This window comes from Dasypus novemcinctus, chromosome 13 (genome assembly GCF_030445035.2).
Source record: "Dasypus novemcinctus isolate mDasNov1 chromosome 13, mDasNov1.1.hap2, whole genome shotgun sequence".
Lineage (NCBI taxonomy): Eukaryota > Metazoa > Chordata > Mammalia > Cingulata > Dasypodidae > Dasypus > Dasypus novemcinctus.
This window is the reverse complement of record NC_080685.1, coordinates 14910597-14932927: the sequence shown is the minus strand read 5'-3', so window position 1 is coordinate 14932927 and position 22331 is coordinate 14910597. Positions and strand designations below refer to the sequence as shown.

The window sequence follows — 22331 nt, the reverse complement described above, 5'->3', positions numbered from 1 at the left end:
CAATTGGTAGAAGGGTAAACAGTGGAAAAGTAAGTCTCCCTTTCATCCAGGACTGTCCTAATCCCCCTCGTTTCCATCCCCACTGGTACTAACTGCCCCATATTCTTTGAAATGCTAGAATAGGCAAATTATGGCCAAAAATAGCCCATATCCTGTTTTATTTTTTAAACTTACTGTCTCCCCTTCCCCACCTCCCCCCCACCCCAGTGGTCTGCTCTCTGTGTCCATTCGCTGTGTGTTCTTCTGTGTTCCGCTTGCCGCTTGTATTCTTATCAGTGGCACCAGGAATCTGTGACCCTTTTTGTTGTGTCATCTTGCTGCGTCAGTTCTCCATGTGTGCGGCGCCACTCCTGGGCAGGCTGAGCTTTTTTTGCATGGGGCGGCTTTTCTTGCAGGGTGCACAACTTGCACGTGGGGCTCCCGTGCATGGGGGACATCCCTGCGTGGCATGGCACTCCTTGCACAGCGCATCAGCACTGTGCATGAGCCAGGAGACCCTGGGTTTGAACCCTGGACCTCCTATGTGGTAGGTGGACGCTCAATCAGTTGAGCCAAATCCGCTTCCCCATATTCTGTTTTTGTGAATATAAAACTTTATTGGAATGTACCCATGTCTGTTTGTTTATATACTGCTTATGGCAGATTTCACAACTACAATGCAGAATTGAGTAGTTCCTACAGATGCCCACAAAGCCTAAAATATTTATTTGTCCCCTAACAAAATACTTATGGCTCTTGTTCTAGAATAGGTTTATCTCCAGAATCTAGAGATATGACTTGCAAAATTTAAAATAGTAGAGATAACTTCACTTCTAAAAACACAAAAGGAAACAGCATAGTGGCTGGCTCTTGATTTTTTAAATTAACATATCTTAAGAGATTATTCCATAAGTACACATAAGCTACTTCTTTTTCTTTTCCCAAAGTTGAATAGTATTCCACTATATTGATGAACCATAACTTATTTAACTACTAGTCTTTTGCTATTACCTACACAATACAATGACTAACTTGTGAATTATAAATAAAAGTTTAAATGTCTACTTTATTCTGTATCAAGGCACTGTATCATTCGATCACAAAATTTAATAATGTCTGTTATTATAAAATTACCATAACAGTTAATCTTCTTTGTGTATATATACTTTGCCTTGGGGCTTATTCTAACAATTGGAATTAACAAGTTCTCCAAACACACGGTCAAATAATTTTCAAAGATAATTATGCCAATGCTTTGACTAGCACTGGTTTAGTTATGAATTTTTTTGTGTGCTAAGAGTGGTATATTATTTGATTTCCATTTTTTGGATAAGCAGGGTAAACATTTTTCTATTGATTTTTAATAGTATTTATTTATGAACTGATTATCTAATACTGACTCCCCCAAAGAAAGCATCTATTTAGCAGAATTACAGTTATTGAATTTCTGGTGACCAGATCTACTAAACAGTTTTGAAGGGATTACTTTAGACAGATGTCTGATTATATAGAACAATCCTATTAAAAGCTTTTGTTTATTTAAGAGTAAGGACTTCATAAACATTTAAACAGTATGCTAATAGTAATTATTTTTAAATGATTACATGATAGCAAACACATAAAACCCTGATCTCCTTTCTTTGACAGAATGCTTTCATATATAATTTCTATATATTAACATTTAATTTCTTTCAAATACTCCATAACCCAGACAGAGGAACAGTCTTTCACCCACTCCACAAATTAAAAAGCCTGGAAAAGGGAAGGTGGAGAGTATTACAAGGTACCACTGACAGGGAAAATTGGTCGAAGGAAAAGAAAATGAAAGTGCTTCAGAGGCTTAATAAGGAAGGCAACATAGGGAAAAGAAGAGGTATTGAAGCAAAGTCATAAAACTTACATTATGTCACACTAATCCCCTCCCATCATTCTCTATTGTCCCTTCTCTCTGCTCCCCTTTCCTAGCAAAAAAACTCAAAATTTTCCCAGGGTCAGTATCTCTACTTCCTCATCTTCTATATTCTCCTTCATGAACTTCCATGTAGCTTCTATATCCACTGCTCCCTGAAAATGCTTTTGAAAAGGTCACTAATGACTCCAACATTATCAAATCCACTGACCACATACTTTTGACTTTTCAGCAGCATTTGACACAGCTGACCACTCCCTTCTTTCTCAAACATGTTCTCTTCTTAGCCACCTTCTCATGGTTTTCCTCTTAATTCAGGGCTACTGCTTCTCAAGTCATGCTGGCTCTTATCTTCACCTTCCCAGCCCTACCTCTAAATTTTGGTTTGCCCCAGCTTTACTTTTCTTTTCTATTCACATTTTTTCCCAAGGTAATCTAATCAAATATTGTGGCTATAAAAACCACTTCTAGTAACTACTGTACTACAGATATGCCAGTGACTTGATAGATGCTTCTCTAGTCCTGATTTCTCCACTAAGATGCAAAATTAAATAGCCCACTGTCTATTTCATACCTCCATTTGGAAGGCATAATAGGCATTTCAAAACTTGAAATGGTTAAAACAGAACTTTTGGTCCTTGTTGTGTTCCCTTATCCACAACTTAATTCTTTTCTAGGCTTTCCCCATTTTAGAAAATGGTAGCATACATTCATTTGTGCAGTCAAAAAGCTATATGTTGACCTCAATTCTTCTATTTTCTCCATTCACCACACTCAAATCCAATCAATCACCAAGTGCTAATTCAATAGTAATTGCTCTCCATCTTTACTGTAACTATCCTGATAGAAGTAAATTATGCAGGGTTTTCCAGCTAAAGGAGAGTTTCCTTAATGACTGTGACAATAATACTGTTCAAGCAAATACTCTTCATATTGCCTGCCTTTCTTTTGCATCCTGCTCCCATACTGGTAAACTACAGGAGTTGAGTTCTAATGATGGTATTAGTATTTCATAATGCGCTGTATAAATATTTTTACTGCTTTTTCAAAGTAATTAAAAACCTGGTTCATTTTCTTTTTAAAGTAATTATTATCTCTCACCTGAGCAATTGCAATGGGCTCCCTAACTGGTTTCACTATATTGACGACTGCCCCTCTAGAGTTTACTTTCCACATAGTAAATAGTGATCTTTTTAAAAAACCTATACATAAATTATGTCATTTCCCTGTTTTAAACTTTACAAATAACTCCATCTTAAAATAAAATCTAGGGAAAACAGATGTGGCTCAAGCAATTGGGCGCCCGCCTCCCACATGGGAGGTCCTGGGTTTGGTTCCCGGTGTCTCCTAAAGAAAAGCAGACAGAGAGCAGAGAACAATCTGGGAGGTGAGGGAGGTGGTGGTAGGGGAAGGAATAAATATAATAATTCTTTAAAAAAATAATAAAATCTATACTCCTCATTCTGGCCTACCAAGCCCCACTTGATTTAGCTGATAATTCTACCATTTTCCCACCTCAATGGTTTTCTCTTTGTTCCTGAAATGTACCAAGCATATTCTCACCTTAGAGCAGTGGTCTTCAACCAGAGGCAATTTTTTCTCCTAGGGGTATTTGGCAATGTCTGCAGACATTTCTTATTTACACCATGTAGGAGAGGAGTGCCTAGTGGTTAAAGGCCAGGCATTGCAGGCTGCTAACCACTGTACAATGCACAGGAAGAATTCCACACAGCAAGAATTATTTGGCCCAAAATGTCAACAGTGCCAAGAATGAGAAACCCTATCTTAGGTTCTTTCTGCCTAGGAGTCTTTCCCCCAGATTTTAACGTGCCTGGCTTCTTGTCATTCAGGAAATATCCTGGACATTTGTAACCTAAAATAACCCATATAATCACTCACTTTTCTTCACAGTGCTCTTTACTTTCTAAAATTATCTTAAGGTTTTTTTGTGGCATATTCAAATCTCCATGAAACTTAATGTTATGAGTTGAAATAATTTTAAAGATAATATTTCAAGCATCCACAAAAAGGTAAGCCAATTACCACACAAGTTGTGATTCTGTACTAATGGAGAACATACACTAACATTCGTTAAGTGATTATTATGTCCAGGCATTGTCACAGACAAACTGCAAACATTAATTATTGCACTTACTTCTTAAAACAAACCTACGAAGTACATATCTTCCCCCATTATCTAGACGTAGAAAATAAGGCAGAGAGATTAAAGAACTTGTCTAAATACACAGAGATATAAACCATGCTAGTCTAATTACAGTCAAAAACTCAGCATTATGTTTAAAAGTAAAGTGAGGTAAAAACACTCACTCTCTCTCTCTTTCTTCTTTAAACGCTTTCTCCTCCGATCAATGGAAGCTACTTCAGATTTTAATGACAAATAATGTTTTCTGATTTCCTGAAGTTTTTCTTGAAGAATTGTGATGCGTTCAGCACTTGTCATATTTTCCAGGTCCGCTATAAATAGAAAACTTCATTAATAGATAATTTTGAACAAAATGTTAATTTATCAAAGAAAGGACATAGTATGAGTTGTAAAATAAGGTCAAGGCAGATAAAATTTTAAACTAAGGCTTCTGCAGACACTATAAAAAAACAGTTTAATGGTTCCTCAAATAGTTAAAACAGAACTACATATGACCCAGCAATCCAACCTGTAGGTACACATGCAAAAGAATTCAAAACAGAGACTCAGAAAGGTATCTGTATACCAGTGTTCATAGCTACATTCTTCACAATAGCCAAAAGGTGGAAATAACCCAAAAGCTCATTGGTAGAAGAGGAGATAAACGCAATGTGTTATGTTTATACAATGGAATATAACTCATCCTTCAAAAGGAATGAAATTCTGAAATACAATACTACACGGATGAAACTCGAAGACATCATGTTAAGTGAAATAAGTCAGATATAAACGGGGGATATTTTATGATTCCATTATTATGAAATAGCTAGAATATGCAAATTCATGGGGACAGAAAGTAGAAGACAGGTTACCAGGACTGTGGGGGACAGGGAATGGGGAGTCAATGAATAACGGGTATAGGATTTAAATTTAGCAAAATTCTGGATGGTGATGAAGGTGGCACAACATTGTTATGAATCCCACTAAATGGAATGCTTGGAAGTATTTGAGATGGGAAAGATTATATTGTGTATGTTTCAATTAAAAAAAAAGAGAGAAAGAAAATGACAATTAAATGCAATACAAGATCCAAGACTGGATCTAATAATGGAGGGGGGGAAAAAGGCCCAAGAGGACATTATTAGGACATATGAAAAAACTGGACTATAGACTGTAAGCTTTATATTAAATTCTTAGACATGACAACGGTACAAAATATGGTTACATAAGTGAATATCCCTTGTTACTAGAAATGTACAGGGACGTATTACGCATACAAGGAACATAATGTATATAAACTACTGTCAAATGTTTACAAAATATATTAATAGCTAGATGAACAGGGAGATAACGGATAGATGGACAGACAGGCAGACACAGCAAATGTGGCAAAATATTAAAATTGGTAGATCTGGGTATCTGGGGATGGGGAGGGTGTATTGGAGCTCTCTGTAAGAGCTGTGTATTATCTTTAAATTTGAAATTATTTCAAAATAAAAGCTGAGGAAAAACAAGACAAAAATCTAAGGTTTCAAATTATCTGTTTCTTAAGATTTTTCTTTTCTAGGCTAGGACAATGCTTAGTTTATAATACAAACATGGTATTTGTAGAATGAATAAATAAATGTGTAGAATTAAAGACCTTAGGACCTAAACACTGTATGCTAAAAATTCTACATTCATGAACAGTATAACCAAGGTGTATCATTAAAGAATCATACATAGAAACAAGACTGGAAAGACAACAAATGTTAAAATTATAGATTTATGATTAAAATTATTAAAAGTTTAAAATTAAGTGTCAGGACTATGGATAAATTTTTCTTCTCTGTCCTCTTTTCATTATTTTTAAAAATTTCTATGAGTATGAACAACTTAAATTGGAGAGAATTTTTTTAAACTACAAAAAATTTTATTAGGAAAATTTCTGAAAAATAAGTACAGAGTCATATAATGAAACCCTATGAACTCATCATCCAGCTTAATTAACAATGTATGACAAATCTTGTTTCATTTACAGCCCCTTACCTTCCACTCCTAACCCAGATAATTTAAAAGCAAATTTACAACATGGTATCATAAATATCTAGTGCTGATATCTGTCAACTGCTTCAAAATTTTTCTTCTATCAATTTGTTTATTCATATCAGGATCTATAAATTGCAATTTGTTATCTCTAAAGTTTGGTAAAGACTCTTTTAAAAGTTAACAGAAATCAGAGGGAGTTATAAGTCAGGGATCAATTTTTCTACTGCTAATTATAGACTAAATATGTTACTTACACATCTGAAAACTCCACTTGTAAACTTTGGGTAATCGATTACTGGATTCCTTGATATCAAGATCCTTATCACCATTTTTCCCACACTTTCCTGGAGATTGAGTCCTTGCAGGAGATTTGGTACTATGAGACTTCATTCCAGTAGAAACCGACTTGACTGGCTGAGTCTTAGTTACACTTTCACCAGCAGAAAGTTCTTCACTATCACTACTGTTTGCTGAAAGAAACATTTTAAAAAGCATTAATAGACAGAAAAGTAACAATTTCAATTATCGATTTTAGTGGATAATTTTAAACTAATCATTTGAATTTACTACTATAGCAAATGACTTGCTTTATAACCCTGCCTAGAAACCTAGAAAATCATCATGTACAAATGAAGCAGAACCATAGCTACCAACATAAAAGAATTCTTACCTGAACTGTTAGTAATAATAATTTTTCAAAAAATCACTTAAACTAAACTTATATTGTATTTGGTAGGCTATTAAATATATTATAATCATCTGAATGGCTTTTTCTTATAGTATGTTCATATATAAAATAAAATTAAGTATCTTTCAAAATGATTCATTACCGAAATTTCTTAATTTTAATACTTTAGATTTTGTACAGATTATGTATGTGTAACATTTTCCTACTCCTCTGGTCACAAACAAATAATGAACCATCACCATACTCAATAAAAGATTCTTTGGGAATAAATTCTTAACTTTGATACGTACAATGAATTTCTTCATTAGTAACTCCTACATTATCCCTGTTAACTAAAACAAGCCATCATTTTCACCCTGGTAAACATATTCAGTGATTTATGAGATTCAGAAGTTTGTGTAATAATTATATTATGTTACACCAGACTTTGCTGATTTTCAGTATTAGAATGGAAATGTTTAACCTTGAATAGCTTACCATGAAATCTGTAATGGGATTAATATTTTCATAAATTGCCTCTTTGTGGATACAAAGTATTATTTTAGATTCTATCAGAGATAATTCACTTTACAAAATTATTCTCAGAGACTGAGTTACTCATTCTGATTTACCATGCTATAAACCAATTATTTAAATGGGAAAATACAATCAACCCCTATATCCCTAAATTATATGGATAGCTTAATTGATTTGTTGAAGATGAGAACTCAGGAAATGCCATTTCCATGGTAAAGTCCTGAAGACAAAAACATCACAATATAAAAAAACAAAAAACTCTTTAAATAGCCTCTCAGTTACACCAAATAACTGATGATCAATTTGACATATATTTACTGGTTTTTCATTTAAACAACAGCCAAACAGCCACCAAAAAAAAGGGCAAAAACATATTTATATATATGTATTAATACATATGTTAGGATCTCAAAGTCTTTTACGTATTCTAATTAGCAAAGATATTACCAACTTCTCCCACTGTGGTGTTTTGGGAATAAAGAAAATTCATTCACTACCCTTTTACAAGTATCTTAAATTAATTCCCTCCCAGTTACGCCACTGCTGCTCTGGGATCCCTGGCAACTTGCAGCTAAGCCACCCAAGGCCTGGCCCCACTCTGATGCAGTGGTCACCTCAGCCTGGCTTTCAGGGCCCCGCTGAGCACAGCCGCCCGGGGCCCCAAGGAATGCCATATTCACCGCCTGGAAGATATATGGGCTCAGCAGAACCTCGGGGAGCTGGCCGAAAAACCCTTTTCTGCACTGAAGTGCAGCCAAGCCGGCTGATAGCAAAGGTCAGGCAGTGGAGGTGGCAGGAGTCTCCTGGAAGAGCAGCAGGAGGTCAGTGTGGGACACCTGAAAAAAAATTCTTCACATATTTTCTGCTTCTCACTTTGTGTTTACAAAAGAGATAAAATGTGCAGCTCTCAGGAGATATATGGTATGTGTGTGTGTATTCTCTGTAGGTTGATGAATAGAGTCATTGATGAGGTTAAATCTTTAGTTGAAGACTACTCAGCAAAAATATTGTTTGTAGCAGCTGTTCTCAGGTCACAATAGTTTATAGCACCAAGAACAAAGTAGTAAACCAGAGTTGATGGAATTATATACCTCTAAAGCTATCCTGATTGCTTTCTTCTAGGCTGATTTTACCATGAAGAATTGCAAAGCAATCAATTTCATTTTAATAAAAGATATAAATAATTGAAGTATTTATAATATGTAATATATATAATAGTTATTGGAAAGAACTATGGAACATATATATGTAACTTAAAGATGTGGATATTTATATTATATTGGCTATTTTTAAAAGGATTACCTGATATTCAACAATAAACAATACTCCTGCTGAATAATAACAAACTGTGTAATTCCAGAATTTACCAAGAATCAGAAGATTTCTGTGTGACTTTTCTTGAGGGTGGAGATTAAATCAAAATATTGAGCTATCCCATATTTTGAATACCCTTTTTAAAATGGGGATTAAATATTTATTAATTTTTATTCTTATATTTAAAAGATTAGAGGTTTCACACTTACTGCCTTTGCCCTTCTTTTTGTTGTTTACCACAGATGCTTTATGGCTTCTCTTCTGCTTCTTTGATGAACTTCCTCCTCCCTGAGCATCTTTCACTCTTTTCTGACCTGTACAGGCTATGATGGGAAAGAAATTATTAAGTAACACAAAATAATATCAAACCTTCCCTAGGTATAAATTAATTTCATATTTTAGAAACATATAGAACAATTTTAAAACTATTTATGTTCTTTATACGACTTGTAAATTATCATAGAAATTACTATAAACTTTCAAAATAAATTATCATTAATGGAGCTGAATTATTGCACACACTAAAATTACAGTTTCTTTAAAAAGCAAGTAAGATGTGCACATCCTTCTTAGAAAAATCAGCTATAAACAGCTCCCAATGAAGTACTGGGGCGTATATGGATCTAGCAATTCAAGAACAGGTATATGCTGAAAATAAAAACTGAAATTTGTTAAGATTCAGAAAACCAAAATATTAAGATTTAATTACAGGTTAAAATATTAATTATATATTATAGATATTACTATAAATTAAAAATGCTATAATATAATGATATTAATGGGATAAATTTTAGCAGTAATTCACAGTTGGTTATTTTACCAATTTATTAACTTCAACAGTAACTTAGTTCCCAAGGCACTGGTTACCATTTATAAATCCAGCACAGTAGTTCTAAGTAACAGTTCATCTTCTTGATTGGGAAATTCTCCCAAAACATTATGAATGCCTCCCTTATCTCCAAGGACTAGTCCACGTCTTACATCTTCACTAAGACTTTCCTTGATGCTACAGGCTTCACTGATCTAATCACTACTCTGAGCTATATCACTGATCCATACCACTAATTTGCTCCTTAGTATGGGCTATGCTTCTGTATCTTTCTAATTATATGTAATTTCCCAACTATACAGTAAACTTTTTTTCTCAGAGACTAATAAAGCCCTATTTCTATTTGAGTCCAACATCAGATGCTATGATGACATGACATAATTAATATAACGTTATAATTATGCCATGCTTGCTGCAAAAATAGGTTTCTTATCCTGTTACCAAAGGTAAAAATTAACCTTGAGTATATAAGACATGACTGACTTAGTCAAAAATGGTAGAGGATATTAACTGTTTGCAACTTCCTAGACAGTTTTCCTTTTTCTTTGTCAATGGATCACAACTTATTTATGATCCTGTTTTAATACAGCAATTTAGATGAAGAATAAAGAAGGTGATCTAGATATTGACTTCAGTAAAACAGTGAATCTTAAAAATAATTGGGGAAGCGGATGTGGCTCAAGTAATTGAGCTACCTCCCTACCACAAAGGAGGTCCCAGATTTAGTTCCCAGTGCCTCCTAAAGAGGAGACAACGAGGGTAGGGTATAAATAAACAAATCTTAAAAAATGATAATAATTGGCAGGTTTCTCTCCAGGAGTTTATTTAATTACATAGTCTTCTTCTAAAAGAATTAAAAACCTAAACGAATGCTAAATTGGAAAAACTAAATCTAAACAGTAAAACTTACATTTTTACTTAATATAAAGTAAATTCTCCAATATTAGTAACAGACAAATCTATTGAAATGAAGCCATATTAAACTTGTGCTTAAGAATTTATTTCTAAAGAGATATACTTCTAAACATAACTGAAAAACAATGCTTTGATTTGATAAAGTAGATGGTCTCTCTTACCCTAACTTTGGGAGTGGCTCTCAAATTCCACACTTTTTAACCTAGTTGAGATTAAAATTCAAAAGGGCAATGCTGACTTAGTCTATCAGAAGACAAGATATCGTATATCTTTCTTTAATTTTTCATTTTAATCTTCTTAAGATATGAGAAGCATAGTGAGGATACAAACTCTTAAGAACTGTAAATATTAAAATTTGTCATATTATTGTTGAAAGTCTATGATAAAGTATTCTTTAATTTTGAAGATTATTTTAATCATGCCTGGATAATTCAGTTTCATGAGACAGTATGGTATACAAATATAATCACAATAGCTGTATGTGTGAATGTGAAAAAAATCAAAGGACATCCCAATTTAATCGCAACTATATTATTTATTAAAAGAAATGTCTGAAGTCAAAAGTTGTGTGAGAAAACTTAGAATTAACTAATCTGATTTAGACCAGGTATCCTTAGCTAAAAATCTAAAACTAGCACACTAAAACATGAGTTATATAAAATATAAACCCTAGTGCTCTATTTTTCCAATGAAAACAAGTGTCTTCCAAAGCCAAGTGTCAGTCTAGAGTATAATGATTTAAAGATACCTGAACAAAGTGGTTTATAAGAAAAATGATGACAGAAGTATAGCTGTAGCACCATCAAAAGGCACTAATACTTTTGGAAACTACTAATTTGAATTTCCACTTAACAACTTCACGGAAAATCAAAAAAGTATATACTGTAGGTTATTAACATACACATTGGTCCTTCAATTTGGAAGCTATGCATCTAAGAAAGCATCAAATTCCTTTACAAACTCACACAAGTTAGTCAGGCTTGAAAATCAGTTTGACACGGTTGTCTGAGGAAAGCAGTGCCTGGACAGTTGGTTGCTCCAAACCCCTACATACAGTATTTGGTTAAGGGTGGAGGGGTCTGTCAATAAATCAAAATGTTTGTGAGAAATTGCACATTACAATTGCAAAAACAATGTTACAGAAATATATTTAAGCTGCTCATGCCATATAGTCAACCAGTGTATAATGAATTTTCAAATAGGTTTGGATTTGGGCTTGGGTGCAATTTCTAGGATGTGTTCTCGTACACAATGAAATGTCATGGATGACTCAAGCAAAGAACATTAAACCTTCTTAAGCTTTTAAATGCATTCCACTACTAATTACTCAAATAACCTATCAATTCCCAGTTTTACCATGTTCACACAAGTACTTTGCTTAAACACTTCATAACAAGAGACATTGAGAAACCATTAAAATTTAAGAGGGGAAATCCTAAAATAAGCCAACATATATACTTTTTCCTCCTCACCTTTTTCAGGATGTTCTGCTTCTGGTTGATTACTACTGCTGGAGCTCACACTCGCATCAAAGCCTGTTGGGGAGCTATTCCCTTCAGACTGGAGGTCCTGAAGCTCCCCTGCAACACTATCCACCTCAATTGTGCTATCAGTTTCACTCTTGATACTTCGAACCTCTTCTTGGTTTGGAGCCAGTGGTTCTGATACTGTTACAGAAGACTGCTGCCGACTGCCTTCTGTTACAGTGACTGAAGAAGGCGATTCAGGTGTAGTAGGAGGGGTATTTAGCACTGAGTTACTGCCACTACTTGGAAATTCTGCTTTTTTGTCACTGACTTCCACTGTTTTATCCTCAAGAGGTTTACTATCAACACTGACTGGTGATGATTTTTCTAGCTCTGCACTGGGCAAACAAGTCTCCTCTTCTGCCACAGTCTGTAGGGACTCCTCTGCTATCCCCTCTTCTGGGGAAGGATGGGGTGGAGAAGCTGCAGCCTCAGTATCAGAGTCTGAAAAAAGTTCCTTCAGTGTTTTTTTAGGCCATTGTCCCTGAATACTTGACCAGACATCTTTTCGATCTTTAGCTCTGCTGTTCTGAAGTCTTTCATCAGAGTTATTTAGAAGTTTTATCCTCTTCTCTGCCACTTCTGAAAATCCTGAATAGAAACCAGTTGTCCGGAGAGATTTTCTTTTTTCCTCCAAACCATTGTATTTCTTGGTTGGTGTCATCTTTGCTTTTGATTTTTCTTCTTCCTCTTCATCTGAAGAGCTGTTGCTACTGTTTTCTACGCAAAGTGATTCTTTGTTCTTGGCCTTCTCTTCCTTTTTGCCAGGTGATCCAGTTTTTAAACATTCTTCTGTATTGCCATACCTTCTTTTACCACGTTTTACTTGTGGTTTGGAAGATTTATCTGATATGTCCTTCTTGACGTCCTTCCTCTTTTTTGTGACTTCATCCTCTTCTTCATAATCAGTATCTTCTGACAACCCTTCTAAATCTTTTCGTAATCGTTCTGGAGATTTTGACAATGGTTTAGCTATTACCAAATCTGTATGGATTTTGTTTTCTTCTAGCAAAGATGAACTGTTCTGCTGTTCCTCTTTTGAAATAAGATCATTTTTGTTGTGGGTCAAATGATCAATGTTAGATTCTTCCTTGCCATTATCATCAATGTCCTGAGCACTTGTTTCACCTTCCTGCTCACTGTCTTCAGCAGAACTTTCAGAAGCTAAAAAAATAAGAGGAAAAAAAGCGTGATTATAAAAACATTAGCAATGTCTTCAATGTGCAGGGACTTTATATATTAGTTCCTAGCCACTCTGAGTTGCTAGGCTTTATCCCTATTTTACAGCTAAAGAATCAGAGGTTAAGACACTTGCCCAATGATGGAAATGTAGAATAAAGATATTGACAGACTGGCACAGTCCCTAAAAATTTACCTTCCCTCTAATGCACTTGTTTTTAAGAGGCTATTGGAGGATGTGCTCCATCAAAATGAGAGTAAATTATGGAGGCAAGGGGCAAGGGATATATGACATTCAGAAAACAAAAGAATTCCAAGGACCACATTGAAGAGATTCTTAAAATGGGATCTCCCCTAGGAGACAGCTGTGCACTAGATGCGGAAGAAAACTACTCCACATTAGTGTGATGTTATTCAAAAGAAAGTTATTCTAAGGGCCAGTATCACTAAGATGTTTGCTGCCAATGTACAGCCTTTGAATAACTGTATTTAGGTTGACCATGTGCTGATGAAATTCCAGTGCTACCCTTCATGGCAACATTATTTTACCCAAAAAAAAATTTTTTGTTTTAACCTAATCCTGAAAGCTGTTGGTAAATTATGGTAAGCTTTGAATCAGAAAATACTGAGCAGCCTATAACCATGGAGCATATTCTTGCTGATCATCTACTACAACTATGTCAGCTATTCTGTGATGAGCCCTATGTTTCACAGAACTTGCTCATGACTTATCCCAACGAATTCCCCGAAGGGGCTTTTGTATAGTCTCAAAGGAGCTGAAGTTGAAACCAGATGATGAGGTGGAGATTCTATTCAGATAACATTCTTAGGAAGATTTCATCTAAGCAGAAACAATGCCTTCTCATACACAGCTAGGGTTATGCTTGCTGCTCGGTATACAAAACTCAACAAAATATCCTCTTTAGGAATATATACGTGAGTATAAAATTCTGAAGAAAAGTAAAGCAATGATTACACAAAAGCCAAGATAGTAATTATTTCTGAAAGTAAAGGAGGGAACATAAAGAATACCTCCAGTAAATATCCATCTAAAAAGAGAGAGTAATTTCAATTATATTCAAAATTAAATTAAATCTCTCTTAAGATTTTAGAAATATAAAATATTTTTAGAGATGTATTGTTTTACTTTAGAAGACAGACCATATTTCCCCTTTCCCTACCCAGGGCAATTGAATAAATCTCCCTACCCAGTCCTTATTGCCTCATTCTTCCTTAAAATATTAAGCAGTAATGCCATCATAAAAGAAATTTTAATAGAAAACCAAAACACGCATAACTCTGGTATCCTTTTCAAAAAACTTTCGGTATAATGGTCTGACATTATATAACAAAATATACTTTACATGGCAAAGGAAAGGATGGTATACCTGAAAAAAAAATACATTAACAGTGCTGTGGGGTGAATATTAAATTTCAGCTAAAATTAAACAGTGCACTTAGATTTATTAATAAAAGGAATTTGAAGCCTAAGTCAACATCTGGCTTAATTTCAAGTTAATAATAAAGCCAGGGAAGGAAACATCGCTCAACAGATAGAGCACCCATCTACCACATGGGGGGTCCAGGATTCGATCCCCAGGGCCTCCTGACTTGTGTGGTAAGCTGGCCCATGTACAGTACTGCCGCGCGTGCAAGGACTGCCATGCCATGAAGGCGCACTCCCGTGTAGGGGTGCCCCACGTGCAAGGTGTGCTTCCTGCAAGAAGAGCTGCCCCACATAAAAAAAGTGCAGCCCACCCAGGAGTGATGTCACACACACGGAGAGCTGATGCAGTAAGATGACACAACAAAAAAGAGATGTGGATTCCCACTGCCACCAGATAATGCAAGAGGACACAGAACACACAGCAAATGGACACAGAGAGCAGACAATAGCAGGAAGAGAAATAAAGGTTCCAGGTTTGGTTCCCAGTGCGTCCTGGAGAAAGAGCTGGCACACTGTGGCAGGCATGGTGAGCTGACGCAACAAAAGAGACACAGAGGAAAGACAATGAGAGACACAACAAACCAGGATGCTAAGGTGCCTTAGGTGATTGAGTGCCTCTCTTTCTCATGGGAGGTCCTGAGTTAGCAGACACAGAGAGCATACAGCAAATGGACATAGAGAGAAGACAGTGACCACAAAAAAACAAAGGGGGGGTGAATAAATTAAAAAATCAGGAGAGCAGGTGTAGCTCAGTGGTTGAGCACCTGCTTCCAATGCATGAGGTGTTGGGTTGAATCCCTGGTACCACCAAATAAACAAACAAACAAATGAATGAAAGTGAAAATATAATAATAATAATAAAGCCAACAAATTCTAGTTCAATTCAAAAATAGAACTTTGACAATCTCACTGACTTACCTTTACAGAATTTGACATATAAAAACTAAACTCAAATACTTGCATGAAACAGGATGTTTGTTATGTTTACCTTGAAGTCCATTAAGAATAGAAGTAATTTCTATGGACTTAATATGAGCTGTATCAGAGTTTTTGGCATCAGTGAGATCCAATTTAGATACCATTTCAGGAGATGAATTTGTCTGAAATGGTGGTTTTGACAAGCGTCGAAGTTTACAGTTTTTCGGCGAATATTTTTCATCTTTGTCTTTTTCTTTGTCTAATTTATTCTAGATTAAGAAAAACAAAAAAAGCACATTATGTTAACCATAATTTCTCATGATGCATTCATTAGCAACAGTGTCAATAGTCATTTTAACTCAGTTATAGACTAAATTATTCAATATTAAATGTGAAAAGAAAGAATATAAATAGCCCCCCAAAATAGCCAAGGACATGTTTTCTAACATTATTTAACAAAACATTACAGGATGAGCAAAAAGGTTTTGTATAGTATTAATAATTGTATTAGTCAGCCAAAGGAGTGCCGATACGAAATACCAGATATTGGTTGGCTTTTATAAACGGTATTTATTTGGGGTAGAAGCTTACAGTTACCAGGCCATAAAGTTAAGTTACCAAAATCTTTTGTCACATGCTGGAGCAAGATGGCTGCCAATGGCTGCCAGGGTTCAGGCTTCCTGGGTTTCTTTCTTCCCGGGGTTCATTTCTCTCTGGGTTCAGCTCCTCTGTTTTCTCCACAAGGTCAGCTGTAGACTATGAGGCTCTCTAGGCCTTGCCTCTTTCCACAAGGCAAGCTGCAGACTATAAGGCAAATGGCTCTCTCTCTACCTGGGATTTCTGCTGTGTCTAAGGAGCTGTCTTTATTCCTCTGTGTTCTTCTCCAGTGTGTTCACTTCTTGGGCTCCAGCTCAAAACTCCAACTCTCTTCCTTTGCCATGTCTTTTATCTGTGAGTCTCCAGCCATGAAGGGGTGGGGACTCAACACCCTACTGACATGGCCCACTCACAGTCCTAATCATAATTTAATCACGCCCAGATACAGACCAGTTTAAAATAGATAATTCAATATCTATTTTTGGAATTCATGAACCATATCAAACTGCTACAATAATAGTGGGACTCAAATTAGCAATCAGATAGGTTATTAAGATTAAGACTAGCAAACTCACATACTTCAAGCCTACATTGGTGTTACAAAGACCTTAAACTTAAATCTCACTTCCAGGAAGACGGTGGACTACAAAGACATGGAACTCTCTTTTTCCCAGAAAAATGACTAGAGATGTGGCAGATACGGCCTGGAAAAATCTTTTAGGAATGAGGACACCAGGGGAAGGCTGGATATCTCCCAGAAAAGAGAGGCACAAAGGAAAAGAATTACAGTAGGAAAACTGTGACTTAAAAGCTGCAGCTGTAACTGCTGGCAAACTCCCCCATCCCAAAAACACTACTGAATGTGGCTATAGACAAAGAGGACCCTAGGGATAAACCTTCCCAGGAAACAGGAGACAAAGGGACAGCGCCTAAGGCTGACACAGCTTTTGACCCACAAATTTGGTCTGCTGTGTCCCACAAGCCCTCCCAGGGCAGGGGGGCTGGGCCATTGCTTGCCTTGGAGCCAGCAAGGGGCTGAAGAGATCTGATTCTCTCAATCAACCTCTCTACTGAGCCAGTCTGGTTGTTGAGGACAGTTAAAGGGAGTGGAAATATTTCCGATGCAGGGAAAGGAAGGGGGCTGCCAGCAAAGGGTAGAGAACTGCCTCTGAGAAAGTTTAAATTGCAAGGCTTTGAATATCCTCAAGGCAGGATCTTTGTCACATTGTTACCCTACTGTGTTACAGTGAATACTTTCTGACTAGGCTTTGACCTGAGAGGCCTGTCAAAGAACACCAACTTTCTCCAGACTTTACAACCTCCCTCTCTGGGGCCCTTGGAAGTGAGTCTACAATCCATTATTGGGTCCAGGGCCCAGATTTGAGCAACTAACAGGGATAATCCTAAAGACCCAGAAAGCATAAACAAAGAAAGAATAGCAGATACACACAGGCTCTGGCAACTAAATCCCTACAAAAGAGAAACAAATTGAGCATATGACTAATTCATCATCCTAATCAGATGCATAGACATCAGAAAAAACACAAGCCATGTTGAGAAAGTCGAAGCCATGGCCCAAGAAAATGAATATATCAAATCCCCAGAAGAGACACAGAATTTGAAACAACTAATCAATAAGCAGAACACAAATTTCCAAGTAAAATTAATGAGTTGAAAGACAATATGGCTAAAGAGACGGAGGTTGTCAAGAAGACACTGAGCAGGCACAAAGGAGGATTTGAAAACTTAAATAGAAAACCAATAGAGCTCATGGGAATAAAAGACACAATACGTGAAAGAGAAATATTAAAGGCATATAACAGCAGGCTTGAAATGACAGAAGAAAGAATAAGTGATGCAGAAGACAGACAACCTGGAATTGAAGACAGAAAAGAATGGGAAAAAAATTGAGCAGGGGTTCAGAGATGTGAATAACACAAAGAGCAACAAAATACACGTCATGGCGGCGGAGTTGGCCCAGTGGTTAGGGCGTCCGTCTACCACATGGGAGGTTCGCGGTTCAAACCCCGGGCCTTCTTGACCCGTGTGGAGCTGGCCCACGCGCAGTGCTGATGCGCGCAGGGAGTGCCCTGCCATGCAGGGGTGTCCCCCGTGTAGGGGAGCCCCACACGCAAGGAGTGCACCCCTGTAAGGAGAGCCATCCAGTGTGAAAGAAAGTGCAGCCTGCCCAGGAATGGGTGCCGCACACATGGAGAACTGACACAACAAGATGACGCAACAAAAAGAAAAACAGATTACCATGCTGCTGCCAACAGCAGAAGGGGACAAACAAGACGCAGCAAATAGACACAGAGAACAGACAACCATGGGGGGGGGGAGGGAAGGGGAGAGAAATAAATAAAAATAAATCTTAAAAACAAAACAAAACAAAAACAAAATACATGTCATGGGAGTTCCTAAGGAGAAGAGAAGGCAAAAGGGGCAAAAAGAGTGTTTGAGGAAATAATGGCTGAAAATTTCCAAACTCTCATGAAAGAAATGAATGTACATGTCCAAGAAGTACAGTGTACTTCAATCAAAATAATTCTGAATAGACCTACTCCAAGACACATAATACTCAGAATGTCAAATATCAAAGATAAAGAGAAAATTCTGAAAGCAGCAAGGGAGAAACAAATCATCGAAACAAATCATCGTAACAAATCATCATATACAAGGGACCCCCAATAAAACTTAGTGTGGATTTCTCATGAGAAACCATGGAGGCAATTAAACAGTGATAAAATTAGGATACTGAAAGAGAAAAACTGCCCGCGAAGCATTTTTATCTAGCAAAACTGTCTTTCAAATATGAAAGTGACTTAAATAGTCGCAAAGAATCAGAACCTAAGAGAGTTTGTAAAAAAGAATCTATCTTATGGGAACAGATGCTGAGTGCCTGCTTCCCACATGGGAGATCCCAGGTACAGTTCTTCCCAGTGCCTCCTAAAAACAAACAAAACAAACAAAAAAACCAACTCAGGGGAGCCAGTGTGGCCCAGTGGTTGAGCCCCAGCTTCCCACATACGAGGTCCTGGCTTCAAACCCCCGCCCCAGTACCTAGAAAAAAAAAAAAGAATCTACCTTTGCAGGAAATATTAAAGGGAGTCTTACAACCTGAAAGAAAAAGACAGGAGTGAGAGGCTTGGAGGAAAATACAGAAGGCCTGAATAGCAGAAAGGATAACCAAAAGTTAAAGACAGACAAAAACAAGCTATAACATATGAAAACCAAACAATAAAATGGTGGACAGAAACAAAGTAATTACAGTAATAATATTGAATGTGAATGGATTAAAACTCGCCAATCAAAAGATATAGGCTCACAGAAAGGATTAAAAAAAAAAAAAAACATGAGACATCTACATGCTGCCTACAAAGAGACACACCTTAGACACAGGGTTACAAACCGGTTGAAAGTGAAAGATTGGAATCAGATACTCCATACAAACAGTAACCAAAAAAGAGGAGGAGTACTATACTAATACCAGACCAAACAGACTTCGAATTCAAAAAAGTTATAAGAGATACAGAGGGCCATTACATATTAATAAAAGGCACAATCAACCAGTAAGAATTAACAGTTATAAATATGGATGCAACCTAATGAGGGTGCCCCAAAATACATGAGACAAACTCTGGCAAAACTGAAGGGAGAAATAGAAGTCTCTACAATAACAGTTAGAAAATTAGAACAACTAGACAAAAGATCAACAAGGAAACAGGACTTGAACAATATGATAAATGAGTTAGACCACAAAAACATATATAGAATGTTGGACCAAAACTTAGCGGGTGATACATAATTCTCATGTGGTCATGGATCTTTTTCCAGGATAGACCACGTTAGTTCACAAGGCATGTCTCAATAAATATAATGAGACTGAAATTTAACAATGCACCTTCTCAGATCATAATGGAATGAAAATGGAAGGGAATGAAAATGGAAATCAATAATAGATGGGAAAAAAGGTAAAATTGTAAATGTGTAGAGGATGAACACACTCCTAAATAACCAGTGGGTCAAAGAAGAAACTAAGTGAAATTAGTATATATATTGAGATGAATAAAAACAAGAATACAACTTAAAAAAACTTATGGGATAGAGCAAAGACAGTGCTGAGAGGGAAATTTATAGCCCTAAATGCCTATATTAAAAAAGACAAAAAAGATAAAATAAAAGATTCAACTGAACTGGAGAAACTAGAAAAAGAACAGCAAACCATTCCCAAAACAAGCAGAAGGAAAGAAATAAAGACTATAGCAGTAGGAGCTGAGGTGGCTCAAGTGATTGAGCACCTCTCCCACATGGGAGGTCCCAGGTTTGGTTCCTGGTGCCTCCTAAAGAGAAGATGAGCAGACACAGAGAGCACATAGTGAATGGACACAGAGAGAAGACAGTGAGCACAAACAACAAAGAGGGGATTAAATGAAAATAAATCTTAAAAAAAAAAAGACTATAGCAGAAATAAATGAAATTGAGAGCAGAAAAAGAGAAAAACCAACAAAACCAAAAGTTGGTTCTTTGAGAAGATCAATAAAATTGACAAACCCCAAGCTAGACTAACAAAAAAAGAGAGAATATGCAAAATAAATACAATCAGAAATGAAAGGGGGGAAGTTAGGACTGACCCCACAGAAATAAAAAGGCTTATTATATAGAGATTCTGTATGCCAACAAACTAGAAAACCAATATGACCTTGGCAAATTCCTGTAAATGCACAAACAACCTACACTCACTTTACCAGAAATACAAGGACTTACTTAAGAAACTAATCATATTTAAAGAGATTGAATAAGTCAGCAAAAATCAACTAACAAAGAAAGGTCCAGGACGAGATGGCTTCACAGGTGAATTCTACCAAGCATTTCAAGAATTAACACCAATCCTGTTTAAACTCTTCCAAAAAACTGAAGAGGAGGGAAAATTACCCAACACATTTTATGAATCCAACATCACCCTACATACTATAAGAAAAGAAAATTACAGGCTTATCTCTCTAATGAACATAGATGCAAAAATTCTCAACAAAATACCGGCAATAGAATCCAATAACATATGAGACTTATAAACAATAATCGGGTGGGATTTATTCCTGGTATGCAAGAATGGTTCAACATAAGAATATCAATTAACATAATATACCACATTAACAAAATGAAAGGGGAAAAAAATCACATGATCCTCTCAATTGATGCAGAAAAGGCAGTTGACAAACTCTAGCATCTTTTCTTCATAAAAACACCTCTAAAGATAGGAAAAGAAGGAAAATTCCTCAATATGATAAAGGGCATATATTAAAAACTCAAAGCCAACATCATATTCAATGGGAAAGGTTGCAAACTTTCCCTCTAAGATTGGGAACAAGACAAGAATGCCCACTGTTACCACTGTTATTCAACATTGTGCTAGAAATGCTAGCTAGAGCAATTAGACAGGAAAAAATATAAAAGGCACCCAAATAGTAAAAGAGGAAGTAACACTCTCACTATTCACAGATGAAATGATTCTATATTTAGAAAATTCGGAAATGTCTACCACAAAGCTACTTGAGCTAATAATTTCAGAAAAGTGGCAAGATTCAAGATCAACATGTAAAAATCAATAATGTTTCTATACACTAGTACTGAGCAATCTGAGGAGGAAATCAAGGTAAAATTCCAGTTACAATAGCAACAAAAAGACTCAAATACCTAGGAATCAATTTAATCAAAGAAGTATAGACATATATTCACAAAGCTAAAAACAATGCTAAGAGAAATCAATGAAGACAGAAACAAATGGAAAGAAATGTTTTGTGGCTATGAAAGCACAAACACTGTTATTATACTAAAAGCCATCTATTATATACTTTGAATATATCTCAAAACTCAAATATACCTCAAACTCATTAATAGATCCCAATGGCATTGCTGAAGAATGTGCTTAGTAGAAGCCTCTGAACATAATTTAAGCCACTTCTTATAAACAGAAAAAGATGAAGAGAAGAGAGAGAAGAGTAGTCAGACTCTTATCTGCCTTCAAATACCTCCTTTTCTTCATTTACAACTATTACTGTAACTCATGACTTCTATCCAAACGATTTTATAGCTCCTAGGTGGGTACTAGAAAAGCAAGAAAGTGTTGAAATGAGGAAGTGAAATCTGGCTAGATGGCTTTATCAATACTGGGAATGAAAAAATCTCAGAGATCATTTGGCATTCCAAAATACTTTTCCACAAGCTGACAAAATTAATTGTACCAAATCCTACCGTTTGATAAAGTCGCTATTTCAAGGGAGTGCTTTTTTAACTATATGAATACTAATGTACACACATTTAATTGTATCATTTCAAAGGAAAA

General features: G+C 36.1%; 1 protein-coding gene across 7 annotated transcripts in view; it reads right to left on the bottom strand.

The window, feature by feature from the left end:
* The window catches only part of ARID4B (AT-rich interaction domain 4B), a 161958-nt gene that overhangs the window by 2401 nt on the left and 137226 nt on the right, over positions 1–22331 (bottom strand). For 5 of the 7 annotated variants that reach the window (XM_058309516.2, XM_058309518.2, XM_058309515.1 and 2 more), the window contains 5 exons: positions 15462–15660; positions 11794–13011; positions 8787–8900; positions 6314–6529; positions 4217–4363 (listed from right to left, as the gene is read on the bottom strand). In XM_058309516.2, coding sequence (XP_058165499.1) covers positions 4217–4363; positions 6314–6529; positions 8787–8900; positions 11794–13011; positions 15462–15660 — 1894 coding nt within the window. Of the gene's footprint in view, positions 1–4216; positions 4364–6313; positions 6530–8070; positions 8100–8786; positions 8901–11286; positions 11401–11793; positions 13012–15461; positions 15661–22331 lie in introns of those variants that run through there. The other 2 variants (XM_071207371.1, XM_058309520.2) reach the window with 2 other exon arrangements.